Source organism: Pantherophis guttatus, chromosome 3 (assembly GCF_059756535.1).
Source record: "Pantherophis guttatus breed Tessera chromosome 3, ASM5975653v1, whole genome shotgun sequence".
Lineage (NCBI taxonomy): Eukaryota > Metazoa > Chordata > Lepidosauria > Squamata > Colubridae > Pantherophis > Pantherophis guttatus.
Window position 1 is genome coordinate 8,186,976 of NC_142065.1, and position 14,247 is coordinate 8,201,222.

Here is a 14,247-nt window from a genome sequence, read left to right on the forward strand (position 1 = left end):
CACCTAGTTACCGGATTAACCCTTGGTTTGGATTCACGTATCGCATGAGACTGATACCCTCCCCCGCCCCCTCTTAACCAGAAGGGGTGGGGGGTGGGGGAAGGGTGTCTCAGCACACACACTAGCGGGGTTCGCAACCCACACTAAACCACTCAACAATCCAAAGTGGGATTTACAATGAACCAGATTTAGGTTTATTTCGTTAAAATAAAAATCTCCAAGATCCATAACTGTCCTGTATCTCTCTCTCCCCCCCTCTCTCTAGCGTTCTACTTAGCTCTCTATCTCTCATCCATCCATCTACCAATCCACCCGTCTATCCAACATTCCATCCATCTCTCTATATCTACCTATCATTTCTCTCTCTCTCCATCTCTACCTCTACCTCCTGATTTCTCTGTCTGTCTATCTATCTATCTATCTATCTATCTATCTATCTATCTATCTATCTATCTATCTATCTATCTATCTATCATCTCATCCTCTCTCTCTCTCTATCATCTCTTCTCATATCTATCATTTCTCCCTCTATCATCAATCATTTATCTAATATCTATGTATGTATCTAGCTATCTAGCTATCATCTCATCCTATCATCTCTTATCTCTATCCTTGCCTGCCTGCCTACCTGCCTATCCATCCATCATCTATCTATTTATCTATCTATCTATCTATCTATCTATCTATCTATCTATCTATCTATCTATAATCTATCTATCTATCTATCTATCTATCTATCTATCTATCTATCTATCATCATCTACCTATCTACCTACCGGTACCTACCTACCTGCCTACCAACATCCATCCATCTATCTATCTATCTATCTATCTATCTATCTATCTATCATCTATCTATCTATCTATCTATCTATCTATCTATCTATCTATCTATCTATCTATCATCATCTACCTATCTACCTACCGGTACCTACCTACCTGCCTACCAACATCCATCCATCTATCTATCTATCTATCTATCTATCTATCTATCTATCTATCTATCATCATCTACCTATCTACCTACCGGTACCTACCTACCTGCCTACCAACATCCATCCATCCATCCATCCATCCATCCATCCATCCACCATCCATCCATCCATCCATCCATCCATCCATCCATCCATCCATCCATCCATCCATCCATCTATCTATCTATCTATCTATCTATCTATCTATCTATCTATCTATCTATCATCATCTACCTACCTACCTACCGGTACCTACCTACCTACCTACCAACATCCATCCATCCATCCATCCATCCATCCATCCATCCATCCATCCATCTCCCCCCCCCCCAGGATTTTAATCTTAATTGTGCAATCCTGCGCAAATCTATTTGCCAGAATATCGGAACCGGACTGCCGCCCCAAAGATGCAGAAAACTAGATCTCGGTCTCTGGGGGTGGGGGTGGGGGGAGGAGGAGGAGGAGGAGGTACTTCTTTTCTTCTCGTGTCAAAGTCGGGCGCTCTGCACATGCCCAGAGACGCCGTCAAACAAAACCACATAAAACCACAAACACACCCCAACCACCCCCATCCCAAAGGCTTTGCCAATTCGTAGTGTTGCTTGCGTGACGCCCGGGGAGTGGGGGGTCGGTGCCCTGCAAGCCCCGGGGTTGCCCCTCCCTCCTCCGATCACGCGTCGTCGTCCTACCCCCCCCTCTCCTCCGCCACACCTTCAGCGGAGCGGCACGGGAAGGGTTAAGCGGCGGGCGCGGGGGGCCCCGGGAGGAGCTGTGCGCAAAGCAAGCGGAGGGGAGGTCGGGCAGATTGCGGGCGCCGCTCCTCGCCTCCTCCGCTTTGCTGCTGCTGCTGCTTTTGGCCAAAGCCACCCAGCGGCCGCCGCAGTCCCGCCCGGCTCTGCCGCTGCCATGCCGCTGCCCCGCTCCGGTCCCGGGCAGCGCCTCCGGCCGGCGCGGCTGCCTCGCTCGCGCCCGCTCTGAGCCCGGGAGAGGCCTGCGCGCCGCCGCCGCCGCCTCCGCCGCTGCAGGATGGTGCAGAAGTCGCGCAACGGGGGCGTGTATCCGGGCACCTCGGGCGAGAAGAAGGTGGGCTTCGTGGGGCTGGACCCCGGCGCCCCCGAGTCCTCCCGCGACGGGGCCCTGCTCATCGCCGGCTCCGAGGGGGGCGGCGGCGGCGGCGGCGGCGGCGGCGGCAAACGGGGCTCCATCCTCAACAAACCCCGCTCGGCCGTCAGCGGGAAGCCGCCCAAGAGGAACGCTTTCTACCGCAAGCTCCAGAATTTCCTCTACAACGTGCTGGAAAGGCCCCGCGGCTGGGCGTTCATCTACCACGCTTACGTGTGAGTCAAGGCAGCCCGGGAGGGACGGAGGGACGGGAGGCTCCGTCGCACCGGCCCCGGCCCAGCCCTTGGCCGGCCACCCGCAACCTGCCCCGCGCAGGAGTCGCTCTCCGGGAGAGCCGCTTTCGCCTCTGCGGCCGCCTCCTCTGGGCACTCCTGCTTCTTTTCCAGGGAATCCCTTCCTTCTCCACTTCCCCACATACTCCCTCCTTCCATCTTCCCTCTTTTCTCTCCTTCCTTCCTTCCTTCCTTCCTTCCCCACTTTCATCCTCCCATCCTCCCACCCTCCCTCTCCTTCTTCCCATCTCTCTTTTCCCTCCTCCCTCCCTCCCTCCCATCTTTCTCTTTTCCGTTCTTCCTTCTTTCCTTCTTTCCTCCCTCCCTCCCTCTCCTTCCCATCTCTCTCTTCCCTCCTCCCTCCCTCCCTCTCATCTTTCTCTTTTCCGTTCTTCCTTCTTTTCTTCCTTCCTTCCTTCCAGCCTCCCTCCTTTCTCTCCTTCCTTCCTTCCTGCCCCACTTCCCCACATCCTCCTTCCTTCCATCCTCCCATCCTTCCTTCCCCACTTTCACCTTCCCACCCTCCCACCCTCCCTCTCCTTCTTCCCATCTCTCTCTTCCCTCCTCCCTCCCTGCCATCTTTCTCTTTTCCGTTCTTCCTTCTTTCCTTCTTTCCTCCCTCCCTCTCCTTCTTCCCATCTCTCTCTTCCCTCCTCCCTCCCTGCCATCTTTCTCTTTTCCATTCTTCCTTCTTTCCTTCTTTCCTCCCTCCCTCCCTCTCTCTTCCCTCCTCCCTCCCATCTTTCTTTTTTCCCTTCTTCCTTCTTTCCTCTCTCCTTCCCGGCGTGGCCTCCTTTTGCAGATCTCCATCTATTCCACCTCCGAGTTCCAGTTTTTCTCCCCTTTCCCCATCTTTCCTGGCCTCTTTATCCTTCCTCTACCAAGAGGTGTCCCTGGGGACTTCCCTTTCTTACAAACATCCCTCATCCTGCCCTTCCTCTTCTTCTGCTCTGCCATCCCTGCCAGCAGCTTCTGGCTTCCCCGTCCCTCCCTTCCCTATTCGCCCTTTCCCGGTCCCTTCCTCCCCTTAGGAGTGGGCTTCAGCAGCCAAAAGAGAAATGCTCCCCTTCACAGTTGGTATCCCCCACTTTTCTTTTCTTTCCCCTCCCCCACCCTCCATGTGCAGGTAGAAGGGCCATGCAGCAGTTACCTACATGTTCAAACTTCAGAGTGGGGGACGCCATCATTTGAATCCTGGTTCTAGGAAACCTTGCTTGCTCCCGAAGGATGCATGGTCGCACAATCCCTTGATTATTTTTTGGTCCATAGTTGAGGGAAAGCAAGAAAGGGGAGAAATAAAGAAACAATATGGGAGGGAAGGAGTGGGAAAAAAGATTAGTTTCACTCTCCTAACATTTAATAAGGAAACACTGAGAATTATCTTTTTTAGAGCAGGGATGTCCATCCAACCTTGGCAACTTTGAGACCTGTGGACTTCAACTCCCATAATTCCCTAGCCAGCGTGGGTAATTGCTGGTTGGCTAGGCGAATTCTGGGAGTTGAAGTCCACAGGTCTCAAAATTGCCAAGGTTGGATATCCCTACTTTGCAGTCAAGCAATGGCCTTAAATTAAGGATTACTGCATGCAATTTATGCCAACGGAATTGGAACTCGTCGCTTGTGGAATTCAGTCTATTTCTGGTCATAGAGCGAAACTGGCATATTGTAAGTATAGTAGTTTCAGGAAAGTCCCCACCAGCTAAACTAGGCCTGACATATGTGGCTTTAAGTAGAAATAATGATCAAATGCGAGTTCTGTGTTCATGGGAACACATAGGACCTGGTTATTTATGGGACCGCCTGCTACCACCAATAGCCTCCCACCGGCCAGTACGCTCCCATAGAGAGGGGCTCCTCTGGGTGCCGTCGGCCAAACAATGTCGGCTGTCGGCCCCTAGGGGGAGAGCCTTCTCTGTGGGGGTACCTACGATTTGGAACGAGCTCCCCCCGGAGATACGTAGGATCCCGGATCTGCGCACCTTCCGCCGCGCGCTTAAGACTTTTCTATTTTATCAAGCTGGCCTGGCCTAAATCTTCCCCCTTTTTAAATGTGGAAATTTTAAATTTTTAAATTTTAAATTCATCTTATTTATAGGGGTATGGGTAAGGCGTTTTAAATTGGGGAGCCATTTTAGATTTAATTCTGTTTTAAACGTATTTTAATTGTTTATATTGTATGTTTTTTAATTTTGGCTGTTCACCGCCCCGAGTCCTTCGGGAGAGGGGGTGGTATAAAAATCTAATAAATAAATAAATAAATAAATGGACAAAACACTACCTTAAACCTTTGGAAGAGAATTCTCTGTAGCTCAGGACTGAACTGTGAGGTCCTTGGTGCTCCCAGAGCTTGGCTGTTTTCTTGCAGACGTTTCATTACCCAACTAAGTAATATGATCAGTGCTAGAAGGAAGTGGGGAGTCGGTTTGTGGAGAAGAGGAGGAGGAGTGGAAGTGGAGGTGCAGAAAGGAGGATGAGGATGACAATGACAATGACAAAGATGATTGTGGGGTCCTTGGTTTGAGCTTGGTTATTATTCTGCAGATATTTCATTACCCGGCTAAGTAATATCATCAGTGCAAATGTGTGTGTGCTTCCCTCATACTGATAATGTTACCTAGTTGCGTAATGAAACATCTGCGAGAAAACAACCAAGCTCAAAGAGCACCAAGGACTACCAAGGAGGAAAGTTTGCCAAAGGGGCAGCCGGATTCTTGGTTTGTCTCAAAAAACGCTTGGCTTGCTTATCGGAGCTCTTCATCTTTCATCTTTATTTATATTTATTTAAATCTTACCTTTATTACGGTATTTCTGCAAATAACTCAATGTGGCGAACATACCTAATACTCCTTCTTTCTTCTGTTTTTCCCACAATAACCCTGTGAAGTAGGTTGGGTTGAGAGTGTGACTGGCCCAAAGCCACCCAATCAGCTTTCATGTCTAAGGCGGGACTAGAACTCAGAGTCTCCTGGTGATTGGCCCAAAGTCACTCAACTAACTTTCATGCCTTAGGCGGGACTAGAACTCATCATCTCCTGGTGATTGGCCCAAAGTCACCCAGCTAGCTTTCATGCCTAAGGCAGGACTAGAACTCAGAGTCTCCTGGTGATTGGCTCAAAGTCACTCAACTAACTTTCATGCCTTAGGCGGGACTAGAACTCAGAGTCTCTTGGTGATTGGCCCAAAGTCACCCAGCTAGCTTTCATGCCTAAAGCAGGACTAGAACTCAGAGTCTCCTGGTGATTGGCTCAAAGTCACTCAACTAACTTTCATGCCTAAGGCAGGACTAGAACTCACAGTCTCCTGGTGATTGGCTCAAAGTCACTCAACCGACTTTCATGCCTAAGGCGGGACTAGAACTCACAGTCTCCTGGTGATTGGCCCAAAGTCACCCAGCCACCTTTCATACCTAAAGCACGACTAGAACTCACAGTCTCCTGGTTTCTAGTCTGGCGCCTTCAACAATAGATCCAACTAACTCTCATATCAGAATGTTCAACAAAGACTAAAGCTTTAGAGTGTGTTGTGGACTGATAACAACTTGTGTGGTTGCTCTTTGGAATGAGTCCAACTTGAAAATGAGCAGAACAATCCTGCTAGGTGCTTTGCTGTGTATCTCCTTCGTTGTTTTCCTGGCTGACCTACCTCATCCTCAATGTTTCTTTAATATTTATCTACCATAGAACAGAGTTTTTCAACCATGTCAACATGCTGGCTGGGGAATTCTGGGGGATGAAATCCACCCGTCTTAAAGTTGCCAAGGTTGAGAAATAACTGTTCTCGATAAATTCTTGCCCTTAGCCAGAATGAATGGCTAGGGATACGTGCCTGAGTTTTTTTCCTTGATGGTGTAAAAAAAAAAAGATAACTAGCCCTCTCCTTGTTTAGTTCATTAAAAAACAAGCTGTTGGTTCTTCTACCTACAAGTAGAAGAGCATGGAACAGTGCATGAGATTGGGGTTTTAAGTTTTTATTAGGAATTTGAAATAGTAGCTATGAATGGAAAATTATACCGTAGGATCTTGGGGATTCCTTGGATCCTATCAGTTAGTTTTCCAGATTCTTTACTTAAATTACAGTTTCTTATTCACATGAACATTACCGAAAAATAATTTAGTCTCCCTCCCTCCCTCCTCTCTCCTTCCTTCCTCCTTCCCTCCCTCTGCTTCCTTCCCTTCGTATCAAAATCATATTCCTTCCTTCGTCCCTCTGTCCCTCCTCTCTCCTTCCTTCCTTCCTTCCTCCCTCCCTCCATATCAAAATCATATTCCTTCCTCCCTCCCTCTGCTCCCTCCCTCCCTCTCTCCTCTCTCTTTCCTTCTTTCTTTCCTTCCTCCCTCCCTCCCTTCCTCCTCTCTTTCTTTCCTTCCTTCCTTCCTTCCTCCATATCAAAATCATATTCCTCCCTTCCCCCCGCTCCCATTCCTTCCTTCCTTCCTTCCTTCCTTCTCCCTCCCTCCCTCCATATCAAAATCATATTCCTTCCTCCCTCCCTCTGCTCCCTCCCTCCCTTCCTCTCTCCTCTCTCTTTCCTTCCTTCCTTCCTTCCTCCCTCCCTCCCTCCCTCCCTCTCAAAATCATATTCCTTCCTCCTTCTCTCTGCTCCCTCCCTCCTCTCTTTCCTTCCTTCCTTCCTTCCTTCCTTCCTTCCTTCCTTCCTTCCTTCCTTCCTTCCTTCCTTCCTCCTCTCTTTCCTTCCTTCCTTCCTCCATATCAAAATCATATTCCTCCCTTCCCCCCGCTCCCCTTCCTTCCTTCCTTCCTTCTTTCCTTCCCTCCCTCCCTCCCCTTAACAAAATATGCTGATCCAGGCACCCTCTGTTTTCATATCAAATTTGTGGTCTTCTGTTGGCATTAACACCGAGATCCATCCAGGGCCGTTACATTCTGGATATCTGCCGGTTTGCAAATGGGGGGTCCAGACAAATGTTTTATTAAGTAATTCCAAAGAAGTTGTTATTCCTGAAGAAACAGAAATAAAAAAGTTTGAACTCGGGCTGGACTCTGCATGCGGCAGAGTGATGCAACTGGAAAGCTTTTAAAGTATTTCAGTGGAAAATACTTTAAAAGCTTTGCAGATCAAACTGCAATTCTTTAATCTGAGACAAAAGGAAGGTCAGTTTCTTGCATGCCAGTTGCTTTGCTTTGCTTTGCATTGCAGATGGTCCTCAACTTACGTTTAGTGACCTTTTGAAGTCACAACAGCACTGAAAAAATGTGACATACGACCGTTTTTCACACTTAATGACTTGTATTTATGACGGTTGCAGTGTCCCAGGGTCATGTGATCCCCTTGTGCGACCTTCTAACAAGCAAAGCCAATGGGAGAGCCCGACTCACTTAACAATCGTGTTGCTAATTTAACAACTGTGGTGATTCACTTAACAAATGTGGCAAGAAAGGTCGTAATGTGGGGCAAAACTCACTTAGCAACTGTCTCGCTTAGCAACAGAAGTTTTGGGCTCAGTTTGGTCGTAAACTGAGGACCATATATAGTGCTTCAGGGATGGGGGAGTTGGAAATGATAAAATGGGGGAAATCCATCAAGCCATAATAGATCTGCTCTTATATATTTTATTACATTGCTGTAGTAGTCATGCATGGGTTGAAATATAGTGGAAATTTTGTTTCCTTGGAGGTGTGAAGGAACATACTTGGTTTTGCAAAACCAACCATCTGGTAAAAAAACATTGCAATCCTAAGAACATCCGAAGGCTGTTCCTAGATTAGGAGAAAACTCACGTTGGTCTAGCACAGTGTTGCTCAACCTTGGCACTAGAACAGAGATGGCTAACCTTTTTGTTATCGCGTGCCAAAAGCGGGGGGAATGTGGGGGAGTCATGTGCATGTGCGTGCCCACACCCATAATTCTATGCGCCCCCCCCCCCGCATGCACTCATGACCCCCCCCCCGCACTCCCCCTGCTTTTGGCACGCAATGGCACGGTGGATACGGTAGGCCCGTTTTTCGCTTTCCCCAGTCTCCAAAGCCTTTCTAGGAGCCTGGGGAGGGTGACAACAGCTTTCCCCACCTCCCCCAGAGGCCCTCCGGAGTCCGGAAACAGTGTGTTTCCTGACTTCCGGTGGGCCCAGAAGGCCTGAAAATCAGCTGGCTGGAGCTGAGCTCGCGTGCCCACCAATATGGCTACGCGTGCCACCTGTGGCACCCGTGCCATAGGTTCGCCATCATGGCACTAGAAGATGGGTGGATTTCAACTCCCAGAATTCCCCAGCCAGCATGGAGAAAAAAAAATCCCAGCATGTCATAACATGTCTTAGCCAGAGGTTTATTTCAGCAGGTTCTGACCAGTTCTGGAGAATCGGTAGCGGAAATTTTGAGTAGTTCAGAGAACTGGTAGTAAAAATTCTGACTGGCCCCGCTCCCATCTATTCTCTGCCTCCCGAGTTCCAGCTGATCGGGAGGAAATGGGGATTTTGCCGTAACCTTCCCCTGGTTTGGGGTGGGAATGGAGATTTTATAGTATCCTTCCCCTGTCACGCCCACGAAGCCATGCCCACCAGGCCACGCCCACAGAACCGGTAGCAAAAAAATTTGAAACCCACCACTGGTCTTTAATTCTGCCCTAGTCTTAAAACAGCGCGTGTAACTAGGTTACTTAGAAATCCATGCAAATATTCCTAACTTGAGAATTCCTTAAGGCTCTGAGTTTGGTTGTTTGCTTGCAGACATTTCATTACTATTTCATTAGTAATATCATCAGGGCTAAAAGGGAGTGTAGTTTGCTGTCCACTGTGTAGGACAGATTAGGCAAAAGACCAGCAGAGCACATTGTTGAACACCAAGTAGCAGTCAGACGACGTGATTAAAATGGCTTATTTGCACAACACGTGGGTAGATTCAACCATAGTTTTTAACTAGGAAACTCTTGAGTATCCTAAAGCCGAACTAAAGCCGAAAAGCTAGAGAATTCGTGGAAGCCTGGCACTCGGGTAAATCAGCCATCAACGGCCACACTGAGATAAACAACATCTACATATCATTGACTCTGTAAATCACTTAGAGAGGGCTGTAAAGCACTGTGAAGTGGGATAAATCTATTTGGACCGGGATTATTATTATTATTATTATTAATTTATTTATTTATTATTGATTGATTGATTGATTGAATTTATATACCACCCTTCTCCCCGAAGGGACTCAGGGCGGTGAACAGCCAAAAATTAAAATAACATACAATATAAAAGTTAAGATAACTAAAAATAAATTAAATTAATCGGCCTCCCAATTTAAAACCCCAAGCTATACAATTAAAAACTAACCCATAAAACCTATTCAGGCCAGGCCGGCTTGCTGAAATAAAAACGTCTTCAGGGCCTTACAGAAAGTGCGGAGATCCAGGATCAGTCGTATTCCGGGAGGTAGCTCGTTCCAGAGGGCGGGTGCTCCCACAGAGAAGGCTCTCCCCCTGGGGGCTGCCAGCCGACATTGCTTGACCGACGGCACCCTGAGGAGGCCCTCTCTATGAGAGCGTATTGGCCGGTGGGAGGTTATCGGTAGCAGCAGGCGGTCTCGTAAATACCCTACGCACAGTTACTCATGCGCTAGTCACCTCCCGTATTGACTACTGCAATGCTCTCTACTTGGGGCTGCCCTTGAGAACCACTCGGAGGCTTCAGCTGGTACAGAATGCAGCTGGGCGGGTTGTGATGGGAGGGTCCCGATACTCCCACGTTACACCTCTCCTGCGCGACTGCATTGGCTGCCGGTTGCCTTCCGGGTGAGATTCGAGGTGCTGGTGATGACCTATAAAACCCTACATGGCTTAGGCCCAGGATATCTGTCGGACCATCTGCAACCAGCAACAGCTTCCTATCGCCCGGTGCGTTCTCACAGGGAGGGCCTACTCAGGGTGCCGTCGGCTAGACAATGTCGGCTGGCGACCCCCAGAGGTAGAGCTTTCTCTGTGGGTGCACCCACCCTTTGGAATCAACTTCCCTTGGGGCTCCGGTTGGCCCCTGACCTTCGCACTTTCCGCCGCGAACTAAAAACATGGCTGTTCAAATTGCCCAGCCTGGATTGATGGGGTTTTGATTATTTTTTAATGTGTTTTATGGGTTTAATATGTATTTTTAACATGTTTTTATTGGATTGGGATTGTATTTCTTTTTTTAAAAATTTTAAAAACAAACTTTATTCAATATAAAAAGATAAAAATTGTACAAAACATTCTTAACTCTAAAAAATACAATTCTAAATTACATACATACTAAAACTAACAAACAGGATTATCTTATCTATAATATTTAAACATGTGAATATATATTTGTTAAAGGTAACAAATATACACCGTCATTAAGAAATTAAGGTTAATGTATACATATATTCACAGGGATTGTATTTCTTAATTGTTGTGAGCCGCCCTGAGTCCCATGGAGATAGGGCGGCATACAAATCAAATAAAATAAATAAAATAAATAAATAAATCTAAGTGTTATTGCTATTCAAAAGAAACAATAAAAAAGCCGAAAAGGGAGTGGGGGGAAAAGAACAAAACACCTCCTAGCCAGCAATCAATATTGAGATGAGCAGAGATTAACACCAAGGTTAGTACTAACTAGACTAACAATCAAGCAGTGAACAATAGCAACTGCACTTAGCACTTAGACTTATATGCTGCTTCACAGTGTTTTATAGCCCTCTCTAAGCAGTTTACAGAGTTAGCCTCTTGCCCTCAACAATTTGGGTCCTCATTTTACCCACCTTGGAAGGATGGAAGGCTGAGTCAACCTTGAGCCTGGTGAGATTTGAACTGCCAAATTGCAGGCAACCAACAGAAGTAGCCTGCAGTACTGCACTCTAACCACTGCATCACCAAGGCTCATCAATACACCAATACAAGAACGACCAACTCAGGCAAACAAACAAACAAACAAACAAACAAACAGGGAACAACAGACTAATTAAGGAACCACCAAGAATACTCCCACCAACACTGACAGGGCAAGCCACTAGCATATAAAAAGAGCAAATCCTACTCCCTTCTAGCTCTGAAGATGTTACCTAGTTGGGTAATGAAAGGTCTGCAAAAAAAAACCCACCAAGCTCAGAGAGGACCAAGGACTTCACAGTTCAATCCGGAGCTCAAAATCCTTCTCTTCCATTGGGGCCATTCTAAGTTTATTAATCATTTTGTGGTTTAACCTAATGTGCAAATTTGATAAATTCAGGATTCATTATATATATACACAGAAAGTCATTTAATTCTGTAAGCAGCTAGACATGCCAACCAACACACAGTTATTGTGTGTATCAGCCTTTCCCTAAATCGGTTCTTTCCATATTTGATGCTGAGCTAGGAGAAACCATATTAGGCAGAATAAAACTTTTTTTTTTAATTGATGACTCTTTTCATTTTTTTTTTCATTTTATTAGATTTATATACCGCCCTACTCCCGAAGGACTCAGGGCCGTGAACAGCCAGAAAGATAATACACACAAACTACAAAATTTAAAAGACAATATAAAAACCCATTAAATAATTTGGCCCAAAACAATTTAAAACACCCCTAATATTTTAAAACCAATTTTAAAAGTTACAATTAAAAGGGAAGTTAGGCCAGGCCAGCCTGTTGAAATAAATAGGTCTTGAGGGCACGGCGGAAGGTGCATAAATCCGGGATCCTCCGTATCTCCGGGGGGAGCTCATTCCAGATAGTAGGTGCCCCCACAGAGAAGGCTCTCACCCTGGGGCCGCCAGTCGACACTGTTTGGCCGACGGCACCCGGAGGAACACCTCTCTATGTGAGCGTACTGGCCGGTGAGAGGCTACTGGTGGCAGAAGGCGGTCCTGTACGTATCCTGGTCCTAAGCCATGGAGCGCTCTAAAGGTGGTAACCAAAACCTTGAAGCGCACCCAGAAGACCACCGGGAGCCAGTGCAGCTCGCGCAAGAGAGGTGTCACTTGAAGTTCTAGCACAGTGTTTCTCAACCTTGGAAGCTTGAAGATGGGTAGACTTCAACTCCCAGAATCCCCCAGCCAGCAGCACTCTTCAAGCTACCAAGGTTGAGAAACACTGTTCTCTAGCAGAAAATCAAATTAGATCTGACCAACATGAAATCTTGATCTATCTTTAGTCGTCCTTGTTGCCGCTATCATAACTTTTCGATCTGTGTTGAATCACGCTGCCTGGGAATTAGGAGAGTTGAAATCCCAAACCTCTGGAAGGTATTATTATTGGAGAAAAATCTGTGCAAGGGAACTTCTGAATTTATTTTTATCCTCTTCACCCCTTCCATTTTCCTCTCCTTTCTGCCTTACCCTTCAGACTCCAAAATTTATGATGGCTTGCAAAGCTAGGTCATTGCAGTCATGAGTATGTGTTCAGTAGCATTTATCTGGCTAGGTTCCAACAAAGAAAAACCGAATAGATTTATTACTGAGTCACTACAAATGTGTAAAAACCCATGATGGGTTACAAACAGGACCAAAGTCAAAAATAAATGTGTGAAAACGTTCCACTGGACCTGCTTTTCTTGAAACCTAACCACTCACCAACTGCATTGATTTGCTTAACAACTGCGGCAAAGAACATAAAATTGGGCGCAACTCACTTACGAGGGGTCCTTGGTGTTCTCTGAGCTTGCTTGTTTTCTTGCAGGCATTTCATTCATTACCCTAACTAGGTTAGATCATCAGTGCTAGTGATTGGTACTGGAGTAGCCGTGATGATGTTACCTAGTTGGGTAATGAAATGTCTGCAAGGAAACAAGCAAACTCAGAGAGCACTGTTGTGGCCCGTACGCGGCCTGTGCAGCTAGTAGCTGATTCAGACAGCGAGGAGGCTGGTGTGGTGCTGCGCCAGCAGCCTGTGCAGCTGGCACTCGAGTCGGACAATGAGGAGGCTGGAGAAGATGTGGTGCCAGAGGCGGGGATTCAGCCAGAGGCCTTCAGAACCTCCAGAAGCTCCCTTAAGTGAAGAGGACGAAGAGGAGGAGCCTCTTTTCGATGCACGGGTGCGCAGAGCTGCCAAAAGGCAGGAGTGGCTCCGCAAGAGGAGGTCTCCTCGAGAGTAAGGCTTGGGGCTAATGGGCCACTCCCTTAGCCTATTTAAGGAGGAACGCCGACTGAAGCAATTTGCAGGGAACAACTTTGTTCACATACCTTCGTGTCTTGTCTTGCTTATCTTATCAACTTCCTGCAAATTGCTTCTGGGCATTCTGCCAACCATATTTTCAGTTATTATTCTTTGAATTCTTGGTGGCTGTTAATGCAATTAATTAACAGCCATTGTTGTAAAAGACAGGTTTATTCAGTAAATTAAGGTTTGAACGGATTTTGTGTGTGCTGTGTTCTTTGGGGTCCGTAGCTGGGGTAGTACAAGCACCAAGGACCCTTCATGTTAACCCTGAGCTACAAATATTCTCCTTTATTAGCAACTTACTTAACCATCCCTTTACTTAACAATAGAAATTCTGATCTCAGTTGTGTTTTCACACTGCTGCCTTGAGTTTTATATTATGTTTTGTGGAAGTCTTCGCAAATTATGGGAGGCCTCTCATTAAGACAGTTAAAGCAGTCAACTGAAATAACACGCCCTCCTTAATTTTAATGCCAGTCTGCTTCCCAGGAGGCCAGGATAAAAATGGCCGCATTTGCTCATTGGGTTCATCCATTTTTCTTTTTTGCTTAGCTTCTAGTGTATTTCCATTTGCTGTGCAAACCGGTTTCTGCACCAACAATATGCTTAACAAACCCTGACTGATGGTTCACATACCAATCAAGTGTCCAACAAGCCACAATTGATGGTTTGCACGCCAATTGGGTGTTTTAGCAAGCGATGGCTGACATTTCTCATGTCAGCAGTGTGCAAAGTGTGCTGCCTGAACCCTGCCGATTGAGATTTATGTCTGGAATGGGGTAG

At 46.8% G+C, this 14,247-nt stretch overlaps 1 protein-coding gene across 9 annotated transcripts in view; it reads left to right on the forward strand.

Annotated features, from left to right (window-relative positions):
- The first annotated feature begins 1,741 nt into the window (after positions 1-1,741).
- KCNQ2 (potassium voltage-gated channel subfamily Q member 2) overlaps positions 1,742-14,247 on the forward strand; it is a 133,442-nt gene continuing 120,936 nt past the window's right edge. For 4 of the 9 annotated variants that reach the window (XM_034441288.3, XM_034441289.3, XM_087889014.1 and 1 more), the window contains exon 1: positions 1,744-2,311. In XM_034441288.3, coding sequence (XP_034297179.2) covers positions 2,001-2,311 — 311 coding nt within the window. In that variant the 5' untranslated portion in view covers positions 1,744-2,000. Of the gene's footprint in view, positions 2,312-14,247 lie in introns of all 9 variants that reach the window. The other 5 variants (XM_034441290.3, XM_087889015.1, XM_034441291.3 and 2 more) reach the window with 3 other exon arrangements.